Genomic DNA, 25036 nt, shown 5'->3' on the forward strand with positions numbered 1-25036 from the left:
TTTCAGTACTTGTGATTATTGGTCTGTTTATATTTTCTATTTCTTCCTGGTTCAGTCTTGGAAGGTTGTGCTTTTCTAAGAATGTGTCCATTTCTTCCAGGTTGTCCATTTTATTGGCATATAATTGCTTGTAGTAATCTCTCATGATCCTTTGTATTTCTGCATTGTCAGTTGTTACTTCTTTTTCATTTCTAATTCTGTTGATTTGAGTCTTCTCCCTTTTTTTCTTGATGAATCTGGCTAATGGTTTATCAATTTCGGTTATCTTCTCAAAGAACCAGCTTTTAGTTTTATTGATCTTTGCTATCGTTTCCTTCATTTCTTTTTCATTTACTTCTGATCTGATCTGTATGATTTCTTTCCTTTTGCTAACTTTGGGGGTTTTTTGTTCTTCTTTCTCTAATTGCTTTAGGTGTAAGGTTAGGTTGTTTATTTGAGATGTTTCTTGTTTATTTATTTATTTATTTATTTTTGGCTGTGTTGGGTCCTCATTGCTCCATGCGGGCTTTTTCTAGTTGTGGAGAGCGGGAGCTACTCTTTGTTGTGGTGCACGAGCTTCTAATTGCGGTGGCTTCTCTTGTTGTGAAGTACAGACTCTAGGTGCATGGGCTTCAGTACTTGTGGCTTTCGGGCTCTAGACAGCAGGCTCAGTAGTTGTGGCGCACAGGCTTATTAGTTGCTCCGCAGCTTGTGGGGTCTTCCCGGACCATGCTCGAATCCACGTCCCCTGAATTGGCAGGCAGATTCTCAACCACTGCGCCACCAGGGCAGTCCCGTTTCTTGTCTCTTGAGGTAGGAGTGTATTGCTATAAACTTCCCTCTTAGAACTGCTTTTGCTGCATCCCATAGGATTTGGGTCGTCATGTATTCACTGTCATTTGTTTCTAGGTATTTTTTGATTTCCTCTGATTTCTTCAGTGATCTCTTCATTATTTAGCAGTGTACTGTTTACTCTCCATGTGTTTGTATTTTTTACAGATCTTTTTTTCCTATAATTGATATCTAGTCTCATAGCGCTGTGGTCGGAAAAGATATGATCTATCCGGAGAATGTTCCATGAGCACTTGAGAAGAAAGTGTATTCTGTTGTCTTTGGATGGAATGTCCTATAAATATAATTAAGTCCATTTTGTTTAATGTATCATTTTAAGCTTGTGTTTCCTTATTTATTTTCATTTTGGATGATCTGTCCATTGGTGAAAGTGGGGTGCTAAAGTCCCATACTGTTATTGAGTTACTGTCGATTTCCCCTTTTATGGCTGTTAGCATTTGCCTTATGTATTGAGGTGCTCCTATGTTGGGTGCATAAGTATTTACAATTGTTATATCTTCTTCTTGGATTGATCCCTTGATCATTATGTAGTGTCCTTCTTTGTCTCTTGTAATAGTCTTTATTTTAAAGTCTATTTTTTCTGATGTGAGAATTGCTCCTCCAGCTTTCTTTTGATTTCCATTTGCATGGAATATCTTTTTCCATCCCCTCACTTTCAGTCTGTATGTGTCCCTAAGTCTGAAGTGGGTCTCTTGTAGACAGCAAATAGATGGGTCTTGTTTTTGTATCCATTCCACCAGTCTATGTCTTTTGGTTGGAACATTTAATCCATTTACATTTAAGGTAGTTATCAATATGTATGTTCCTATTACCATTTTCTTAATTGTTTTGGGTTTGTTATTGTAGGTCTTTTTCTTCTCTTGTGTTTCCTGCCAAGAGAAGTTCCTTAAGCATTTGTTGTAGAGCTGGTTGGTGGTGCTGAATTCTCTTAGCTTTTGCTTGTCTGTAAAGGTTTTAATTTCTCTGTCAAATCTGAATAAGATCCTTGCTGGGTAGAGTCATCTTGGTTGTAGGTTTTCCCCTTTCAGCACTTAAAATATATCCTGCCATTCCCTTCTGGCTTGCAGAGTTTCTGCTGAAAGATCAGCCATTAACCTTATGGGGATTCCCTGATATGTTATTTGTTGCTTTTCCCTCACTGCTCTTAATATTTTTTCTTTGTATTTAATTTTTGATAGCTTGATTAACATGTGTCTTGGCATGTTTCTCCTTGGATTTATCCTGTATGGAACTCTCTGCACTTCCTGGACTTGATTGACTATTTCCTTTCCCATATTAGAGAAGGTTTCAACTATAATCTCTTCAAATATTTTCGCAGACCCTTTCTTTTCTCTTCTTCTTCCGGGACACCTATAATTCGAATGTTGGTGCATTTAATGTTGTCCCACAGGTCTCTGAGACTTTCCTCAATTCTTTTCAGTCTTTTTTCTTTATTCTGCTCTGTGGTAGTTATTTCCAATATTTTATCTTCCAGGTCACTTATCCGTTCTGCTGCCTCAGTTATTCTGCTATTGATTCCTTCTAGAGAATTTTAAATTTTATTATGCTGTTCATCATTGTTTGTTTGCTCTTTAGTTCTTCTAGGTCCTTGTTAAGCATTCCTTGTATTTTCTCCATTCTACTTCCAAGATTTTGTACCATCTTTGCTATCATTACTCTGAATTCTTTTTCAGGTAGACTGCCTCTTTTCTCTTCATTTGTTTGGTCTGGTGGGTTTTTACCTTGCTTCTTCATCTGCTGTGTGTTACTCTGTCTTCCATTTTGCTTAACTTACTGTGTTTGGGGTCTCCTTTTTGTAGGCTGCAGGTTCGTAGTTCCCATTGTTTTTGGTGTCTGCCCCCAGTGGGTAAGGTTGGTTCAGTGGGTTGTGCAGGCTTCCTGGTGGAGGGGACTGGTGCCTGCATTCTGGTGGATGAGGCTGGATCTTGTCTTTCTGGTGGGTAGGACTGCATCCAGTGGTGTGTTTTCGGGTGTCTGTGATCTTATTATGTTTTTAGGCAGCCTCTCTGCTAATGAGTGGGGTTGTGTTCATGTCTTGCTAGTTGTTTGGCATAGGGTATCCAGCACTGTAGCTTGCTGGTCACTGAGTGGAGCTGGGTCTTAGCGTTGAGATGGAGACCTCTGGTAGAGCTTTTGCAGTTTGATATTACATGGGACCCAGAGGTCTCTGGTGGACCAATGTCTTGAACTCGGCTCTCCCACCTCAGAGGCTCAGGCCTAACACCTGGCCGGAGCACCAAGACTCAGTCAGCCACACTGCTCTAGTTTCTTCCTAAAGCAGACGCAGTCTTGTAAATATTTCAAGCTATCCAGAAGAAAGTGCTAGTCTTGTATTGACTAAGCCCTTTTTTTCTTTCCTGATTAAGTCCAGAACTTTCACCTTTTCACTCAAATGAAGCACTTTACGTCCTGTCTCTGGTGTGTCCGAATTGCCAGCTTCACTTCTCTTGCTTTGGAGTAGTTAGTAAGTAAAATAAGGGTCATTTGAGCTCAAGTCCTGCGACACCCGAGTCAGTCTGATAACCCAGACAGCCACCAAGTGACTCACGAGCAGGCAGAATGCGCTGGACCAAGGGTGATTCACGTCCCTCCGGGTGGGATGACATGCCAAATTATAGTTTGACTACACAGTACACTAACAAGGCTGGATGATGTATATTCTGCACAACGTATATGCCATATTTTGGTGGTTGATATAGATCCTGGTCCCATGGATTTCCACAGGTTTTTGCCTTTTTCAGTGTATCAAAGTCTTTGCAATATACAGTCTCTTTGGAATTTCCTTACTTTGTCTCCAGTGCCGTCTACTCCACAACACTCAACTCTTCACTCTGAACTAGTTACTCTATCTCTAAATCCCTAGTTCTCAGCTCTAGTAGCCCAGGCATGTATAGCAGATAGTCAAGGGCTCTGATGGTAAGCTGAAGTTATGGACTAACTGTTTGTATTCCCATTAAATTCATGTGTTGAAGCTCTAAGCCCAATGTGATGGTATTTGGAGATGGGGCCATGATGGAGAGGCCCTTGTCCTATGGGATTAGTACCCTTTTAACAAGAGACACCAGAGAGCTAGCTCACTCATTCTCCACCCCCTTCCCTTCTCTGCACAAAGAGGTCAAATGAGTACACAGTGAGATGGTAGTTGACAACAAGCCAAGAGAAGAGGTCTCAGAAGGAAATCTACCTTGCCAATACCTTGATTTTGGACTTCCCAGCCTCCAAAACTGTCAGACGTAAGTTTCTTTTGTTTATGCAACCTAGTTTTTGGTATTTTGTCACGGTAGCATGAGCAGACTAAGGCAGCCAAGAACACGGACAAGAGTGAAGTCTCAATGAGACAGTTGTGATGTTAGAGGTCTTCAAAGGCACAAGAACACTAGTGGTGTAGCAGAAAAAACAAAAAAGCACAGAAACAGTTTGGGTTCTTTCTAATTCCCAGTTCTATTATTTTCTGAACTTGGATCTGGAGCAATTTACTTATTCTAGCTGAAGCTAAATTTCCTCATGTGTAAGATAGAAAAATATCTATTTCACATGGTTATTGTGAAAGATCTATCTATATTATTAATATTATTATATTATTTAATATGGATAGCATCTGAGACAACATACTGTAAGGTGTAAGGCATCTACAAGTTATTTATTGGGAAACAGTACAACTGAAGTAAAGAAAGCACCTGGATTCAAACACTAGTTTGTAGCTATGTGATCCTGGCAAATTTTTGGAAATCAATGTCCCTCATTTCCTCACCTCTAAAAATAGGGATAACATCTAAGGCTTATAAATATTAAATGAGATGATACAGTTAAAAATCTTTAGCATAGTGCTTGGGGTAGAATGGAGGCCCATGCACATTACATCATAAAGATGGCCAGGTGGACAAACAGATCAAGTAACATTAACAAGCACACTCTGCACAAGCACAATAGGGCTAGGAAATTTTTATCTATATTTTCCATTTAATGACAAAGCCCCTTGAAAAGGAAAGTGCTGATGTTATAACATTGCAATTTTGTATTAATTTTATAGATTCTATAGTGTTCATTTAGAATCTATAGAGTTCATTACTGAGCACTTATGTGCATAGCCCTGTTTCAGGCACATAACTTAAAATGCTCCCAATTTAAAATTCAAGTACATGCAAACTATTTAAGAGAAATAAATTCTAAACTAGTGACAAAAAGTTTATTTTGGGTTGGGGAGCTATAAAAACATGACTCAAGTTATTTATAATATTAGAGAGATTAAACATATGTAAAATGAATGAATAAGGAATGTAAATGTATTTCAATGCATAGCAGTTTAAGCTGTGTATTCAAAGATTAAAGGAATAAACTACACATAGAGAATTTAGCCAGAGAAAGCTTCTTGATAAATGCAAGTGCTGGGCAATACTTTAGTAGGGAGAAAAAAATGAAAGAAATGGAGCAGGAAAAAGAAGATAGAAGACAAGCTAAATGGTGGACAAAGGCAGAAGCAGAGAGGTATAAAGTAGGAGGATCAACTAAAGCAGATTTAGAGTTCATACAAGTAAAAGCTTTCTAACAAGTAAAGTTATCTAACAGCAGAGTGGCTGCTGTGCGGTTCCCATTACTGAAAGTATTCAGTCAGAGTGTGATTACCCTCAGTGCAAGATACCTTAGAAGGAATCACTGCACTGGAAGATATTCTGGGTCCCTTACTATACTGTAAGTTCCCTGAGGAGCCGCCTTACAACAATGATCACTGAAGGGAGAAAAGGAGGCAGAGGACCTAGTTTGAGTCCCAGATTTTCCACTCATTAACTGTAACCTTAGGTAAGTCAACCTCTCAATTTTTCATTTATAAATGGGGAAGTTAGGAACACTGGAAATGTCTGTTCAGCCAAGAACTCTTTCAGGTCCTAAGAGTTTTTAATTAGCCAAAGATGTACACGCTCTCCACTTTCCTTAGTACATGGTCAAACTTTGTAAGGAAGAGCTAATTGCTGAGGAAAAAACCCCTACATTTTAGGCAGGAAAAATAATAATAATAGTAAAAAAAAAATCTGCAGCATGCCTAACTCCTATAGGTCAATTTCTGTACTACTAATGGGGAGGGCTGACACTAGATATCCTTACTAGTTATCATATCCAGTCATACTGCAAATCATGTGCTTCTGTTTCCTGTCAATGGTCTTAATTAGTTCAATGTCAAAGCTTTGTTTATGCTCTGCATCGTGTCTCAAATTTTGGATGCCTACAATCAGAAAATAGAATCAATTCATAAACTAAAAACAGGTCAATTCAATTATTAATGAGTGGCAGTATGGTGCAGCACAAGGGCTGTGGAGCCAGACTGCATAGGCTTAAATAATGTCCTCCTAATTCACTAGTTTAGGCATGTAATTTACTTCACTAGATAGGCAAATAATTTCTTTGTGTGCCTTAGTTTCCTCATCTGTAAAACAAGTAAGATAACAGTACCTACTTTATAGCTTTGTTGTTAAGTATTAAATGTGTTAATATTCATACAGTGCTTGGAATGATGGGCATGTAGTATTTAATAACAGCTTTATCAATATATAATTTACATATCATAAAGTTTACCCTATTAAAGTACATAGTTCATTGGTTTTCAGTATATTCACACTTGTGCAACCATCATCACTGTTTAATTTTAGAATATTTTCATTACCCTAAAAGGAAACCCAATACCCATTACCAGTAAATCCCCATTCCCCTGTCCCTAGATCCTGGGAAACCAATGATCTACTTTCTGTCACTACAGATCTGCCTATTATAGACATTTCATATGAATGGAATCATACATTATGTGGCCTTTTGTGTCTTGCTTCTTTCACTTAGCATAATGTGTTCAAGGTTCATCCATGTTGTAAGTACTTATCAGTTACTTTGTTCTTTTTTATGGCTAAATAATATTCCATTGTATAGATATAACACATTTCATTTATCTGTTCACAACTGATGGACATTTGGGTTATTTCCATCTTTTGGCTGTTATGAATAATACTGCTATGAACATTCAAGGACATGGTTTTGTGTGGACATATATCTTCATTTCTTTGGGGTAGATACCTAGGAGTACAATTGTTGAGTCATACAGTAACTCTGTTTAATCCTTTGAGGAATTCCCAGACTGTTTTCCAAAGTGGCTGCACCACTGTACATGCAGTAACCTATCAGTAATGTATGAGGGTTCTATTTTCTCCACATCCCTGTCAATACTTGTTATTATCTGACTTTTTGATTTTAGCCATACTAGTGAATGTAAACTGGTATCTCATTGTGGTTTTGATTTGTATTTCCCTGATGATTAATGATGTTATCTTTTCATCTGTTTATTGGCTATTTGTATTATCTTCTTTGGAAAAATGTCTATTCAGATCCTTTGCCCATTTTTAAATTTGGTTGTTTTTTTATCATTGAGTTCTTTATATATTCTAGATACAAGTCTCTTATCAGATATATGATTTGCAAATAGTGTCTTCCATTCTGTGGGCTGTCTTTTCACTTTCTTGATAGCGTCCTTTGAAACACAAACGTTAACTTTGATGAAGTCCAATTTATTTATTTTCCTTTGGTTGCTTGTGCTTTTGGTGTCCTATCTAAGAATCCACTGCCAAATCCAGGTCATGAAGGCTTATCCTATGCTCCTGCTAAGAGTTTTATGGTTCTAGATCTTACATTTGGGTCTGATCCATTTTGAGTTAATTTTTGCAAATTTCTGCATACAGTGTAAGGTAAAGTTTCAATACATTCTGTTATACGTGGCTAAGTGTCTCAGTGCCATTTGTTAAAAGCCTATTCTTTCCCCACTGAATGGTCTTGGCACCCCTGTCAAAAATTAGTTGACCACAGACACGTTGGTTTATTTCTGGACTCTCAGTACTATTCCACTGATCTACATCTATAACTATATGCAGGTTTTTTCCAGTAAATACGTATTACAAGATCCACAGTTAGTTGAGTCTGCGGATGCAGAACCATGGATATGGAGGGCCAACTATAAAGTTATACCTGGGTTTTTGACTACTCAGGGAATCAGCGCCCCTAACCCCTGAGTTGCTCAAGGATCAGCCGTATTTATGTTTACCTATCCTCATGTCAACACCACACTGTCTTGATTATTGTTGCTTTGTAATAAGTTTTGATGTTGGGAATTATGAGTCTTCCAAGTTTGTTCTTTTCAAGATTGTTTTGGCTCTTCTGCATCCCTTGCAATTCCATATGAATCTTAGAACTGGCTTGTCAATTTCTACAAGGAAGCTACCCAGGATTCTAAAAGGTATCTCATTAAATCTGTAGATCAAGTGGGAAGTGGTGCCATCTAAGCAATAATGTCTTCCAATCTATGAACATGGGATGTTTTCCCATTTCTTTAGATCTTCTTTAATTTCTTTCAACAATATTTTGTAATTTTCCACAAAACAGAGTTACTTTCTGAGTTATTTCCTTAGTTGTTGCTCTAGGGCTTAATTAGTGTATGTATGTGTACACACACACACACATATCTCTTAACTTACCAGAATTAGCTCCAGATTTAGATTAATTTAATTCCAGTGAGATATAGAAACATTACTTCTATATGATGTTATTCCTTTCCCCTCTTTTTGTGGCATTATTGTTATTCATAGTATAACAACAATTATTACTTGATATATAATTTGAAGACACGAAGGAGAAAGGACAGCAAGTATATGTATAACTTTTGTTATATTAGCCTTCTTATTTATAATTTCTGGTTCTCTTGATTTGTTCTTGAGGATTAGAGTTACTATCTAGAGTAACGTCTTTAGTCCAGTACAGCTTTGCTCTCATCAACCTTTGTGCTATTTTTGGCAAATATATCACATTTCTATATGTTACTGGCTGAACAATATATCATACACATGTTGTTTTACACAGATGCTTTTAAAATCAATTAAGAGAATAAAGGAGAAGAAACATGCATTTATATTATATTTTATAATTACATAATTACCTTTACTAGTTCTCTTTTGGGTTTTTTTGTGCGTTCAAATTGCTGTTTGGGGTGATGTGCTTTCTGTCTGAAGAACTTTTAGTATTTCTTGTAAGGTGAATCTAGAACAAATTCATTTTTTCATTTACCTAAAAATGTCTTTATCTCCCCTGTAATGTTGAAAGATAGCTCTGCTGGATATAAGATTCTTGGCTGAATTTTTTCTTTGAGCTCTTTGAATATATTATTCCACTGCCTCTGGCCTACATTTCTGATGAGAAGTAAGCTGTGTATATCACTGAGCTTCCCTTGTAAGTGGTGAGTCATTTTTCTTTCCCAGCTTTTAAGATTTTCTCATTGTCTTTGAGTTTCAGCATTTTTACTCTAGTGTGGCTGTGGATCTCTTGAGGTTATTCTACTCAGTCATTATTGAGTTCTCTGGATATGTAGGTGTTTTCCAATAAATTTGGAAAGACTTTAGACTTGTTTTTTTTAAAAGAATGGGTGCACTTATAAATTTATTTATTTATTTTTGGCTGTGTTGGGTCTTTGTTGCTACGCATGGACTTTCTCTAGTTGCGGTGAGCAGGGGCTACTCTTCATTGTGGTGCACAGGCTTCTTATTGCAGTGGCTTCTTTTGCTGCAGAGCACGGGCTCTAGGCTCGCAGGCTTTAGCAGTTGCAGCACGCATGCTCAGTAGTTGTGGCTCACAGGCTCTAGAGCACAGGCTCAGTAGTTGTGGCGCACTGACTTAAGTTGCTCCACAGCATGTGGGATCTTCCCGGACCAGGGCTCAAACCTGTGTCCCCTGCATTGGCAGGCAAATTCTTAACCACTGCACCACCAGGGAAGTCCCTAGACAACATTTCTTCAAATATTTTTTCTTCTCTTTTCTCTCTCCGTTCCTTCTGGTACTCCAGTTATGTGTATGTTGGTATATTAATGTTGTCTCATATTTCTCTGAGGTGTTCATTTTCTTTATTCTTTTTCCTCAGTTCTTTACCTTGTTTACACTATTGATTTATCTTCAAGTTTGCTTATTCCTTCTTCTGCCAGTGTGAACCCAGTGTTGGGCCTCTTTAGTGATTTTTTTTTTCAGTTACTGTACTTTTCACTTCCAAAATTTCCATTTGGTTCTTTTTAATAATTTCTATCTTTGTATTGATACTCTTCATTTGATGTGACATTGTCACCAAACCTTGCATTACTTCTTTAAATATGGTTTCCTTCAGTTTTCTGAATATATTTATAATGACTACTTTGAAGTCTGTCTGTTAAATCCAACATCTAGTCATTCTCACAGGCAGTTTCCATTGCCTGCTTTTTCCCCAGTGCACAGCTCATTCTTTCCTGTTTCTCTGCATGGCTTTTTTTTTTTTTTTTTTGAAACTGGACATTTTAGATAATCTATTATATCAACATTGGGTAATGCTTATACCCTCCAAGATTTGCTATTGTTATTTTTTTATTTGCTCAGTGACTGGCTGAATTATTTTAGTTAAGTATATTTTCGTCCTCCTCCCTGCAGATGTATAGGGCTCCTCCTCATAGGGCTCACCCTTTTGTATGCCACAGTCATCCTGGGATAACAGTGGCTTTGGCAGGCCTCTCTTTGACTTTCTTTCCCTGACCACACCCAGCTGTTAAGCTCCACTAACTGCAGGCTGATTGATCTATTGTCTTCAACAATGTCAATGGGGCATAAACTGCTCTACAAACTGAGCCAATTTATTAGGGCTCCTTTGAAGAGATAGTTCCTGAGATAAGTATTTAAGATTTGTTCTAACTACAGGAGGGTTCCTCCCAGCTGTCTTTCCTACTTTCTTTCTAGCAAACTACCTAGCCGTCTGGTTAGCCTTATATTTCCAATGAATCTGTCAATCTCCTCCCAATTTCCTTTCACCACAACCTGTACTTTCAGGCAGGAACTTCACACTGTTGCAAATTAAGTTGGTTCCTTTGGGGAGAGATTCAGAGCTCACTGTTATAAGCTCTGCATGTTCCTCTGGGCAAAATTCCTGAGCCTGGTTCTGATGCTGAGGGCGGAGACAACAGCATGCTTCTTTCTGAGTGACAACTCCTTGAGAGCTCAGCTGGAGAGGACAGGGGAGTAGCAGACCCAGAACTCCTCAGCTGGCCTCTTCCAGGGTGGAACCTGTGTCCCACCAGCCAGGGCGAGTGCAACTGGGGCCCTAATATTCTCAATGGTGCCCTACCCAAGGTAGAGCCTCTGTCCCATGAGTGGGGATTGGGTGAAAGGAGGGAGACCCCACCTCTCGGCTATATTCACCCAGAATTTTGTCCCAGCGACATGTAGCTCAGGCAGGATGAGAAATGCTGACCTTACCCCTGTCTCTACTGGGTAGACAGCCTTCCAACTGAGAGCTGAGGGAAGTGGGAGCTCCGTGTTCTTGGCTCCATCAGTTTGGAGGAGAGTTTCCATCTCTCTCCACTGAGAGTGGGAAGACAGGGAGCAGGTCTCGGTTCAAATCCCACAGACTTTCACTCTTCTGACTGAGTTTTAGTAGATTGTCCTGAATAAGTGTTCCTTTATTGACTGCATGCTCTTAGGACTATTTCCAGAGACTTTAAATGACTGTTTTTTAAAAATAACCAGTTTCATTGAGGAGCAGGTCCCTAAAGCTCTCACACTGTCATGGCTGGAAGCAGAACTTCTTGATGAGTTTTTTATATGAGAAAAAGGATCTGAAACTCTAAAGTGTAAATCAGAGATACTACTCTTAACATTCCCAGGCAGAAATCCTAAAAAGTGATCCATACAGAGATCATGTATGGACTGCCACATCTATGGCTTACTAAATCAGAAGAGCTGTTCTGTTTTCTTCCCACATTTAGTCCTTCAATACCTTGGCAAAACATCTAAAATAAAAAATGGAGTCTGAAATGAAGTTTAAATTGTTTCATTTTTGAACTACTGTGAGGCATTCATCCTGGCCTATGATATAATTCAGCCTTCTAGTCAAGTTTTATGCCAGATCCAGCTGGACAGAAACTTTAAAAAGTAAAAGTTTTAGAACGCTTTTGGTAGTGTGTGTGTTTGTGTGTTTTAAAGAAATCAAGATGTTAAAAAGGATTATCTTTTAAAGTTATTGGTTTCTAAATGAGAATTGTACTTGCATCATATATCAAAGTATTCCCTAAGGTGAAGACATCAAATAAAATTTGAGTCAAATTTGCAAGACACACAAAGCTCATTTTGTTTTAGTGAAAACTGGAGTTTAACAATTTCAAATAACTAAACTAAGTGTAAAAGGCTTTCAGAACAAGCATCCATGCCTCAAGCTATTCCTAAGCATGGATTCACAGTATAGGATTGATGGTTCTATCTTGGCACATTTTCCATGGGGGACTCTAATATGGAAAATTACCCGTTCATTTTCTATAGTCCACAATGGCAACCCTCAGCATGCATCCATAGCTGAGAAAGCACCAAACCAAACACCATAGGAAAATAGCCAACTTAGGAACTAAGGCCTAACGCAGGACCTGGCACACAGGAATTACTGAAAAAATATTTGTGGACTACAGAGATCTCTACTAATATGCCAAGTACATCCAACTTTGGGGAAAAAAAGTAAAAAGAAGAAATATTTCAAATGGTAGAATGGACTTTTGTGTTCAAATAAATTTATTTCACTCCATAAACTGGCTCCACAAGTGATACTACCTCCAAACCTAGTAACATTTTTATGTTCCCCCAAAAGGAATGTGTAAGATAATCACAAAGGCCCAATTTTAAAGAAAATAAATGATTAAAAAGTATATTGGTCTTTGCTTATGCCCCCAATCACACTACTATAAAAGAATATAGTATCACATATAATATATAATTAGCATATTCTTATATCATTATCATTTACTATAACAGAAAAGTTCAAAATACAGAAAAGAGAAATTAAAATATCATCCACAGTAATAATACTAAGCCACTGTTTTAGTGAATTTCCTTGTAGACATTCTTCTTTGCATAGTTTTTATTAGTTTTACATGGTTGTGATCATTCTGTATGAATACTTTTGTATTCTGCTTTTTCAGTAAATAACATTATGAAATGTGCTTGAGATTCTGCTCTCTAGTTAAGAGAATATCAAACTCAAAACCAAACCGTATGTACAAGTTATAGGAATTCTGGCCTCCACTCAAGCTCCAAGTCCCCTTTATTCATTTAACAGGTGCCTATTTTGTGCCACATGCAGTGCTGGGGACTGAAAATACAAAGAAAAGTAAGCCAGAATTTTTGTCCTCAAAGAGTTCTCAACTCAGTAATTACTCTCTGCCTTCACAGAAGTATGAGCTTACCTATGTGAGTTTGAAGTTAATGAAATAAACGCTTGAAATTTATTTTTAACTTCACTCTTTTGAGGAAAATTACTAAATACATAAAGATTTATCTCAGACAACAAGTGAAGTTTTCTGCATTTAATATGGTTGTATTCTTATCTTACAGGTGAAAGAGCTGCAATTCTTTTAATCATTTTATGACAGTATTTTTCAACATTTATTGCAATTAGTTCTCTTTATTGGCCTTGAGATCAGTTGTATTTTAGAAACCAATATAAGAGCTTTCATTTCCTCAAGCTGTAAATTTTCAGATTATTCATCATACCTCCCTCCATCCTACATATTTGCATGGTATATGTGTTTATGTGCTGGTAGATAATCACAGCCACCAACTGAGGTAGAGAAGATGTAAAGCAAATGCTTCAATAAGCACAGGTGCTTATACCCAAATATATCATGAGTCACGTGCACCTGGAACTATTTGCATTCTATGCACAAACATTAGCAATTGTATCTGACTTTACTTCTCTGGAAAAATTTAAGCATTCCTAGTTGGTAATTTCCTTTGATATTTTCCAGTTTAAGTCTAGTTGCCTAAATGGTGTCTCAAGGTATGAAATAAGAGATAAAACAAGGTACTGAGTCATAATTTCAAACCTTCTGAGATATACCTCAAGTGGTAATGAGTGGGAGCCATGGAGCACTGAGCAGTGAAGGAGCTGCACACAATAGCCAGAAAACCTGTTCTCTATTCGAGGCTCCACCACTTACGAGTGATATGAGTGTTAACAAGTTGTCATTAACATAAGCCTCAGTTTTCTTATCCATAAAACTGGGATGGTGATATTCTCACCATACTTACAACATTACTGTATTACTAATGAAAAGCAAATCTTTCTAAAAATGCAAAATGCTACGTGTTAGGACTTAGGTCTAAGGATCATTACTTTATAACCAATTCCTACAAAGTTCGTATAATCAAGTTTTATTTTTTGAAAAGCTCTATTTCCTTACATTTACTTATAGGTTGCCACAAGGTTTTACATAAGAGAGGTGTGTTTTTCAGAGCAACAGCACCTGTAGTTTATTGAAAGGGGCGCTGCTGTTACCGAGGAGCTGCTGGTAGAAGGCTCCAGAGACATGTTTAGGAAAGAGAAAAAGAGAACTAGGGCAGCAAAACAAACTGGATGGTAATTTGAGTTCCTCTTATTTTAAGATTGGGTTTAATGTTGGAGACATGCCTACTATTCCATGCCTCTCTACGCTGAGAACTTAAAAGGCTGTTAGGATGTAGAGCCTTTAGAGAAGTCCAATAATTTTGATTTCAAAGTCTTTTTAGGGACTTAGGCATGAAGAGTCTCTAATGGTTTTAACCCTTGGAGACTGAAATAGTTTTGTTTGCCAATGTTTTTCCATTAATGAAGATTACCTAGCTAGGTCCCTAATGACATTTGTTTATATCAGACCTCCCAGGAAGCAGCAATCTACACGTAATACTGAAAGTAACACTAGTACAGTAGTTACTGTCACCAAAGATTTAAAAGGCAGTAAAATACTTGGAAAATGTTAGGTTTTGCTACTATCCTACAGGAAACAAACATGCTTTATTAATAACTGTGTGGGAAATTTTTTTCCCCTTAACTGAAAGTCATATGGCGTGGGGGGGATCTCTGTCTTCATGCACTTATTTTGACCAGTAAAAGCACTACCAAAGATTCTAGTGTCAGATTTACAAGGCACCACAGAATCTATATAGTACGGATCCTCCCAACTAAACCAAATAGCAGCTGCCTTCCTAGCCTGAATACCTATCATGAGTATATTAAAAACATGTTCTTAACACCCTGTTTCTTTTTTCTTTTCATGTAACTATCTCTCCCATTAGCACATAACAGTCTTTCTCCTTCTCCCTCTTCCTCCCTCTTTACCACAGCACAGTATTCCATTATGCAAATGTATACAAGTTTCTGCAAATATTCCCTAATTGCTGGAGGCTTTATTGTTTCCAATCGTCTGCTACTATGTACAATGCTCCAGTGAATAACTTTGTTTACTTTATTTCAATCTGTCCACAGAATAGATCTAAAAGTGACACTGCCTGGTCAAAGGGCAAAACACATCTGTAATTTTGGTACATACCGCCAGTATATGCAAAGGTAGGAAGTAGGAAACAGAAGGGATGTGTATGTGTATGTAACTGGAAATATTTCATATTGCTAGAGCATAAATTACAAGGGAGAGAATCAACCAATAGGCTGCAAAAAGTAGGCAAACTTCAGATCACTGAGCATCTAGGTCATGTTAAGAAGCTTGAACTTTATCCTATAGACAAAGAAAGTTACTCAAGGGTTTTAAGGCTGGGCTTCACACAGTCAGATTGTTGTTACAGAATTATGGACAATAGACTGAAAGGGCATATAACTGGAAAAAGCAGGGATAGTTAGGAAACTGGTACAGTAATCCAGATGAAGGACTGAACTAGAGCCGGGGTTAAGGAGAGAATGTACTGAGAAATCTTAAGAGGCAAAGTGAGCAGGATGTAGACAGTAAATATGGGGGTGGAAGTGAATAGAGGGATGATTTCAAGGTATGATCAAACCACTACCAGCAAAGCACCGGATTCAAGCTATTTCTCTAGCAGCAACAATACGTTTACACAGATTCAGTCATGCTCTTACCTGGTCTTAGCATTTGTGAGGCCAGGGATAGCAGTATAGGGCCCAGCAAACAGACAGGCAGAACTGGTGAGCTTCTCCTTGAGCATCATGCTCTAATCAACTAAGTAAAGCAACCACAGGCGACCCCAACAGGCCAACATGACATTTCATAGCTCTATCTCTGATGTACCCTCTCATAATAACTCCTCTATTCCTAAGCCTCTTGACCCCATTTTCCTCTTTGCCCATGAAGTCAGTGACCAAGACAACTGCTGACAACATAAATAACTGCCAGTGCAGGGAACAGTGTGTGGTTGAGGGGCAGCTGCATGAATAGCTGTTTTTCCAAAACTTAACCCAAAGCCAAGCTTTACTATAAACCCAATATTACAATATTAGCAATGCATTTTTGGCAGCCTGCAGTCCTGCCACCAAACAAAGTTAATCGCTGGAGATGAGAAGATATGGATGAGAGTCCCCTCTGAACCCTTCCCATTCCCCTGATTTATGCAAATGTAATGGTCCTATGGGGATGGAGCAGGAGGGTGTTATGTGTAATCCATACTAAACCTGGCACTTGTCTTTATTCTCAGAGTTTCTAAAAACCAAACTGAAGGGGAACTGAAAAGTAAACTATCAGATGAAATCAAGTCCACTGTTTATCAAGTCCATGAATGAAATACATACACATACAGACACACACACACACACACACACACACACACACACACACACAGTAACACCAAAGCTTACCTTTCTTTTATCTTCATCTGTTGATTCAAATTTGAAAGTAGCCCTATGCTGAAGAGGGAAAAAAGGGAAACAGTGTCATTTTAAATACACAGATTTTTGATTTTGCTATGTTTAAAAATACCTAATGTCTATAAAAAAGTTGTCTTCCCATATCATGTCTCAAAGTTCTTATTAAAGTAAGAGAGGCATGTAAGCAAATAATTGTAAAGCAGTACAAAAGACTAAAGCAAAAATATATACAGAAGAGACACAGTACTGAGCCACTAACTACCGAGGGAAATCTGGAATTCTTTGCATATAGTACAGAACATTTGAGCTGGACCTTGAGGGATGAATAGGAGTTTGCCAGGCAAATGGAAAGCATTCTAGGGATGGAAACAAAGGCTCATCTGTGAAGTGGTATGATGTATTTGTAAAATAAGCAGCTCTGTCAGAGAGAAACACAGGACACATGTTAGGGGATGAGAGGAGTGGAGAAAGATGAGAATGGGAAAGTAGACTGGACAGAGATTTGGAAGGATCTTCCAATGTTGCTGAGGAGTTTGTACTTTCTTTATCATATGCAATAAGAAATCACCAGAGAATTGTAGATAGGGAAGAAATTGATAGACTGGCATTTCATAAAAGTAATTCTGTAAGAATGAGGGTTTAAATCATGGCTCCACCACTTATTAGTTAAGCAAGTAACAAATTATAACTGTATTTCCCATGTGAAAAGAGGGGGTACCTAGTTCACAAAGCTGCCATGAGGGTTAAAACAGCTACGACATATAATGTACCATCTCAGTGCCTGGAAGATAGTAAACACTCAGTAACTATTAGGATGATAATAATGATGATGCCAATGATATTGAGGAAAAATATTTGAAAGAAAAGAATGTCATGACTCTCCTAAAATGACTGGCAACACTATATTTTCCACTCTGTAGCTGAAATAGAGAATGGAGTAAGTTGAGCTGTCCACTGCCAGAGAGTGATGGTACCCAAAAAATAGAGCATAAAGTTCCTCAATCTCTTCTCAAGTTTTATTCAAGAGAACCAAGTGCTCTTACGGATCCTAAGTTTTCATTTAAAAAAAATCTTTACTGAACATCTCTCTGCCTTTCCTTTGTATTTCTCATTGGCAACATGGCAACCCACCAGGAGTTAAACACGGTAAGTACTAAAGATATCATCATTACAGGTGGCTCTGCATTGACAGCTTCGCAGAAGAAGCAATTTTTGAAATTAAATGAGATGGAGAAATGTTGACAGAGAACCAGTTCTGAAAGTAAGAAATGGTCAGAGGGAAGACTTAGAGGTAATGGAGAAGGGCCATTTGAGGAAACCTAAGAGAAGCTGCCTCACATACCGTTTGCAAAACAATTAAAATGGATGTCAGGTGGTAAGGCCTTGGATTTAAAAATTTATACCTGAATTGGCATATAGGTGACAGGCAACCAGGGGAAGACTCTGAAGGAGGTGTGAACTCATTCTGGAAGAATATTTTGGGTGGTAGTTTACAGGCCAGATCAAAGAAGAGCAAGACTGAGGACATAAAGCCCTCTGAGAAATGGGCATCAATAATCCAGGTGTGATATTGCTGGAGGCAGTACAAATTGACACCAACTTCAAAAATGAAAGTGATTTGGCAGCACCTAATAGAAATCATAAAAATATTCACAGCCTTTAACCCAGAACTTTTACTGCTAGAAATTTATCCTAATGAGATCATCCAGGGGAGAGAAAAATTATATATGTAATCATATTTACTGCAGTGCTATCGAGTATTATGGAAGAAAAAAAAGAGACAACCTGAATATCCAACAACAGGAGACTGATGAAATAAATCACTGTGCATTCATCTGAGAGAGTATTATACTGCCATTTTTTTAAAAATATGGCTAGGGCTTCCCTGGTGGCGCAGTGGTTGAGAGTCCGCCTGCCAATGCAGGGGACACGGGTTCGTGCCCTGGTCTGGGAAGATCCCACATGCCGCGGAGCGGCTGGGCCCGTGAGCCATGGCCGCTGAGCCTGCGCGTCCGGAGCCTGTGCTCCGCAACGGGAGAAGCCACAACAGTGAGAGGCCCACATACCGCAAAAAAAAAAAAAAAAATGGTTAAAAAGTTCTATAACAACATGAAAAATTATTTATGATGGCAGTAAGTGGAAAAATAGTAAAACATCAAACTGTATGTCTATGATGACAGTACCTACATAAATGTATGGATGATTTCAAACAAAGGCTTGAGTGTTAAATGCAAAAATAAAAACAACTATATAGGGTTGGTGGAATTGCTGGTGATTCCTTTGACAAAACTCATTGTTGGTATATTATTTTTATAATTAAAAGAAAAATTTTATATAAAAGGTAAATAGACTAATGAATGAGCAAGGAAAGAAAGAAAAGAAGAAAAGGAAGGAAGAAACAACAAAGACTATAACTTAGGAATCTACAGACCCAAGGTTTAGTAAAAACTAACATTGAATAAAAGATCAAGAATTATTAGATTGTATGGTTATAAACTGAAGCTTAGTAAAGGTTCACTACAAATGAAAACACATAATTGCACTTAGAAACAAGAAACTTAATTTTTGCCATTATATGTGAAATATTAATTCCACACATTATCTGGAGTAAATGTACCTAGTTGCCAATGTAATAGTTTTCCTAAACTTTTTTTTTTTTTTTGCATTTATGGTAAGGGAACAGAAAAAGAAATCGTCTTTTGGAAAGCCCCTTGTTAAGTTATAAAAATATCTTTTAAAAGGTTTCTACATAAAATTATATCTCTCAAGGTGATAATTTAGAATAGTATCAAGGACTAATTTTTATTTTTCTTTTTAAATGCAAGGCTGATCCTGTTACAAAACCGCAACGTTTAAAAAAAAAAGAAATAAAGGAAGGAAGGAAAGCAAGCTTTCAAAAGCCCTAACTAACATGAGGGCTTAATTTAATTAGCAAATATACTGGCATTGTGAGGCAGTACAAATTGAATTTAGAATATGCCAATCCATTCAGAAGCAACCTCAAAGTGTAAAACAAAAAGTCCTCTTACATAGTCCAGGATATTTATATATCCTATTCAAATGTGGAGGCTGTACTTCTAGAACTGTCCCAATATTAGGTCCCTATCAATCAGGTTCTTCTAGCACATAAATAAAGACCTCACTGCTATCAGTGGTGTTTTCCTCTCTTATGAGGACTACTCTCAGAGACCTACATGTCTGTCTGTATCTTAAATAACTTTTACCTTTCATTTGGCCATAAACTTGCCACACTTCCATAATGGAATCCTACTGGAGCTTGCTAAGGGGTAATCATATGTCTAGGTGGCCTCTATGGCCACCAAGCCACCTCTCTGGTTAACAACATTGATGATGATGCTAGGCCTCAGTTTCTTCTCCTATTAATTGAGAGTGTTGGACCCAATTATCTTTGAGGTTCCTTCTTGTCTAAATACCCTGGATTCAAGGAACTAAGATACTACTATGCACCCTCAAGGCTCTTGATCACTGTTTGTTGTTGATAATCATAATGATGCCAACCAATCTCTCTACTAAATCTGTTAGCAGAACAAGCCCTAGGAGAGGAGAAGAAGCTTGGACAGCCTAGACTAGAGCAATATGTACTTCCCACATTAATTGCTCATTCTATTACTGGAGTGGGGTGACTGGGACCCAACAGTAGCCAAAGGAAATAGTCCTGAAAACCCTTTCTCTTCTGTGCTCAATAACACAGAATAGACAGTGGAAAGCCAACAGGGCCTTGCAAAAAGAGCCCTGGATATTGAATCGAAGACTAGGTCTGCCACTTCTAGCTATGTGCCCTAAGGCCTGTAGACAGTTACTTTGTCTTTCTGAACCTCAATTTCCTAGTCCCGAAAAAAAGGGAGAATACTTCAGTCACCCTCATAAGTTTTAATATGTGATGATATGTGAAAGCACGTAGGATAATACATAGTACATAGCAGGCACTCAATAAATGCTGTTAGATGAATTGAAAGTGAAAAAGGACAACCACTCTTCCTATTTTTAAAAAATACTTTCCTATGCTGAGTCAACTTGCATTATGCCCTTGAGAAACAGACAAGTTTCATTTTTTTCTAGGATAGATAGATCTTCCTTCTCCCCAAGAAAAGAAGGGTCAGTAAATGAAGGAAGAAATCTTGAAAATTAGAATCTCCTTAACACAGTAGAAATTAGATGTTACCTGGAGCCAGACGGGTAAATGTTACTTTAAACACGGTACAAGGTATTTTGCTAACCATTAAAAAGTGCACGGGTCAAGGAAAAAGAGAAAGAATGGAGTATATTCTCTAATTTTTTTTTTTATCAGGCTATGTCAACTCCATGCCACATGCTTAATTCCTGACTTTTTTTGTTCAAAACTAACAGTTATGGGTTTTTCTTCAGTGCCAGGCACTGTTCTAAATGATTTACACATATAAGTGATTTAATCCTGACAACAAACCTATGATGTGGGTACTATTATTATCTCTGTTTGGCAGATGGGGAAACTGAGACACAGCAAAGTTAAGTACCTTGCTCTATGCCACGCGGATGGTAAGCCGGGGATCAGAGTTCAGGCAGTCTGGCTCCAGAACCCGTGCTCTTGCCGCAGGACCTCTTGAGCACCTTGACCATTAGTGAATGCCTCCTACATGCATTATGCACAGCGTTCAGCATTATACTTCACTTAATTCAGGTCTCATAATAACTTAGGTGATAGAACCCTATGTTACAGATAAGGAAACTGGGACTCAGCCTTAAAATAACTTGTCCATAGTCATGACACTAATAAATGGCAGATCTGAACCAAGATTTATCTGACTCCAAATTCCACCTTCTTTCCATTATACTTGCTGCCTTCTTTTGAGAACGACGAACCAATCATTCTCTCTCTACATCATTCATTTTCCTTCTTGGTTAGACTCCTCAATGCCCCATAATCACTTCACTCTAAACATTTCCCAAATCCATGCTTCCAGATAAGGAAAATGAGGCACATGGTAATAACCAGGTGCTTTTTCAGGGTTTCAGACTCCATTTCCCATAGAGCAGGGCAATTTAATTCCACCTCCCCATTCTTACTGCCAGACCACTGCAATCATGCTTCCCCTTCTTCTTCATCTGCCTCTAGTGTCTCCTGCCTTGAGGGGCAAAGCCCCACTGCCAACATAAAACTCAGCTATTTTCTTTGTACTCTGGACCTACTATAATCAGCATTAAACATGAGAGCTCTTCTCTGAAGGAGCTGGCCGCGCCGGTCCACGTCAAGACACAGCATTCTCAAGCGTGGTCCCCAAAATACCACCCCAGATGATACACACTGGGCATTACAACTTTAAAGCCATTCCCAATGTGAAAGGAGAGCTGGGGATGTCCAGAACTTAAACTCTGACAGCACTTGGCCAGGAATGGTAAATGGAAACCAACCTGGAGGGAGATCAAGGAGAGGAAGAGATAAACTGGAGGAAGCAAATCTGGACTTCTAATTAGTTTAGCCATGAAGGGAAGGAGAAAATATTGAAGGAGGAGATAAGATCCAGTTCGAGGTTTTTTCCTCCTCCCTTCTGCATAGAAGAAAGTTCCTATTTATTGCTGGATACCTGGGATATAATAAGTGCTAAATAAACACTACTTGATTCAACACAATGGCCAAGTTTTCTGTTGTATTTCCTTCTTTTGAAAATCAGTTTGTAGCTGCCTCAAATCTTTTTTGGAAGGCAATTATAAATCAAGTTGAATGAATATACAGTCGGGCCTCCATATCTGCAGGTTTCACAACCGTGAATTCAACCAACCATGGATCAAAAATATTTCGAGAAAAAATTGGAGAAAGTTCCAAAAAGCAAAACTTGAATTAACTGGCAACTAGCTACAAAGCATTTGCATTGTATTTACAACTATTTACATAGCATTTACATTGTATTATTAGTAATCTAGAGATGATTTAAACTATAAGGGAGGATGTGGGTAGGTTATATGCAAATATTATGCCATTTTATATAAGGGACTTAAGCATCCATGGATTTTGGTATCCATGGGAGAGGTATAGGATCCTGGAACCAATCCCCTGCAGATACCAAGGGATGACTGTAATCTCCACAATATGTACATCTGTGCATTAAATTAATTTCTCCTAAATTACGCAGATATGCAACAGTAAAGCGTATCAGAAAATGAGGAAGCTAAGATATGAATAGAACTGAATCCATGCATCCTCCCAAAGAAAGCAGCATGGTACTGTAAAAGAGCAGTCAGAAAACCCAGATTCAAATCTCAGCCCCATCTCTCAATGACTGTGTGGACTTGAGGTGACATCATCCTAAATTTTATCGTTTGTGAAATGGGAATACCACCACTTTGCTCATAGGATTGTTGGGAAGATTAAATGGGAGTGAAGGTGCCTTATTTTTTTTATCTTCTCCACATGGAGCAGAAATGGCATACTGGCAGCTCAACAATACAAAGTGTATGGAAGTGCAGTGGTGGGCACACAGCAAACACAGAAACACAGAAAGGGAAATTATGAATGGAGGCAAATGAAAGGAAGAAAGATGTTATATCTAGGGTGTGACATGGTGTTGGGTGTGTTTTCACAGAAGTCAGTTATTTCTATAAAGTGGTCTTCTAAATGGAAGAATAAAGGTGTGGTATGTTACCTTCAAGAGTGAGCATATAAAACTCCTGGAAGGTAAAGTAATGGAGAGCTAACGGGTCTTGCTTGAAGAGACATTCAGAGAAGTGACTGGGATATACAAGATACCTTTTTCATGCAGAGTTGTAAAGTGGAAAGAATAATACCTAGGTTGGAATCCCAGCTCAGAAGTATGACCTTGGGCAAGTTACTTAACCGATCTAGAATCTCAATTGCAAAATGCAGATAAAACCTCACAGGATTGCTGTCAAGATTAAAGGAGATAATGGATGGGAAAGCTGTTAATGTGATACAAACAACAGGTATTATTAGGAGTTAGTCTGCCCCCAGTTACAACATAGTATGTCCATGACCTTGGCGTGATTTCAGTTCCTAGTGCCTCGGTTTTCTCATCTATAAAATGGGGAGGATGATGCTATCTACCCTGTAAACTCTCTGAGAATCAAGTTGGACCATATATATGAGACATCACGCATTGAAAACTGTACAGTCCTGTACGTATATAAGGAACTGCCATCGTGGCTGATACGTTTTATGCATGTCAAGGCCCGTGTTTATACACAGAAACACGTTATTTTTAAGCTATGCAGGTGAGGAGGACTCGCGTGCATTTATGCATCCATGAGAGGGGCACAGACGCACGCTCACGGATTCCGGGGGTGTGACTTGCACGCTTGGGAAGAGGACCGTGGGACACACTGCTGGGCCGGAATCAGAGGGGTGGGCGCGAGGGTGGGGGCAGGGGGTGGGGATACAGGATGCACGGATGGAAAAGGCTGGGGGCACAAACACGCATGCCCAAGCCGGAAACGTTTTCAGGGGAGAGCAATGCGCATCCCCGGAATGAGGGGGGTTGGGAGGGATGCGATGTGCAAGCCCGGGGGGCGGCCCGAGGGTGCTATACCGCACGCCCGGGGCCAGGGCTCTTTACCTTATCGCTGTAATCCCTCAGGACCCGCTCGATAGCCCCCGCCTCGCCGGCCCGGACGATGTAGAGGGCGCGCTCCTCATCCATGGCCGCAGGTGCGGGGGAGCCGCGGCCGCTCTGCGCGCCCAAGCCGCTGCCTCCAGGTAAACGCCTCGCGTCCCCACTCGCTCGCTCGCTTCTTCCCAGCTTCCTTCCTTCCCTCCTTCCCTCCCTCCCTCTGCCTCCAACCCGCCAGCCTCCGCCCGGGCAGGCCCGACGTCACCGCCCCTCAACTTTCACCCCGCGACGTCACTGGTCCCCCAGCAACCGGCGCCCCGCGGCCACCCCCGACAAGGCCCAGGACTCGGTAGAGGCCTGGCGAACGGCCTGAGGGGGCAGTCAGGCCCGAGGCCCTGCTAGCTCTCCTGCCTCTCCCTCCCTCGGAGAAGAGTCCAGCCTTTTAAATGTGCTTTCACAGACAGAACTGTTCTCTCCTGACCCTCTTCTATGAATCATTCGCCTCAGCTGACGAGAGCAACCCGGTTCTTCCCCGCCCCTCTAAGAGCCAGCAGCTAAATGGACTACAATTCCCTGCGTGCAATGGGGTCATTCCACTCTTCCATCTAACTTACCGGAGTGCCGAATGGCATGTCGGGATTAGTAGTCATCCAGCGGGAAAGACTTCCCTCCAAAGGCATGCTGGGAAGTGTGGTCCTGCGAAGGCCGGAAACTGGAGTCCGGCGGCCGCCTGAGGCCAGCGGCCCAGAGACCGTTAGGGGGAGGGCCTAAGCGTCGGCTCTGCCTCCTTTTTGTTCCTTATGGAGCTGACCGTCTTGCTCGAGCCTTTGCTGGTTGGACTGGTTGACAGCCGCGGAGACTGGCACCCCTTGGTGGGAACTGTCATGCACCGGTTTAATTCCCTCTTTTCTCGTTCAGCGGTTTCGGTCTCTTTGAAATTCTTTCCTTCCTTCCTTGTTTGCGGCCATGCTATGTATTCAGC

The 25036-nt window shown here is 39.4% G+C and overlaps 1 protein-coding gene across 9 annotated transcripts in view; it reads right to left on the minus strand.

Moving 5' to 3' along the window:
* RIC8B (RIC8 guanine nucleotide exchange factor B) overlaps positions 1-24542 on the minus strand; it is a 126893-nt gene extending 102351 nt beyond the window's left edge. For 5 of the 9 annotated variants that reach the window (XR_012324213.1, XR_002172877.3, XR_012324211.1 and 2 more), the window contains exons 1-2: positions 24061-24541; positions 16487-16534 (exon numbers count right to left, since the gene is read on the minus strand). Coding sequence is in view for 2 of the 9 variants with exons in the window: in XM_019918451.3 (XP_019774010.1) it covers positions 16487-16534; positions 24061-24144 (132 nt within the window). In the remaining 7 variants the exon portion in view is untranslated. Of the gene's footprint in view, positions 1-16486; positions 16535-24060 lie in introns of all 9 variants that reach the window. The other 4 variants (XR_012324212.1, XR_002172873.3, XR_012324210.1 and 1 more) reach the window with 2 other exon arrangements.
* Positions 24543-25036: the final 494 nt, after the last annotated feature.

The sequence above is a fragment of the Tursiops truncatus genome, chromosome 11, assembly GCF_011762595.2.
Source record: "Tursiops truncatus isolate mTurTru1 chromosome 11, mTurTru1.mat.Y, whole genome shotgun sequence".
In the NCBI taxonomy this organism is placed as follows: Eukaryota; Metazoa; Chordata; class Mammalia; order Artiodactyla; family Delphinidae; genus Tursiops; species Tursiops truncatus.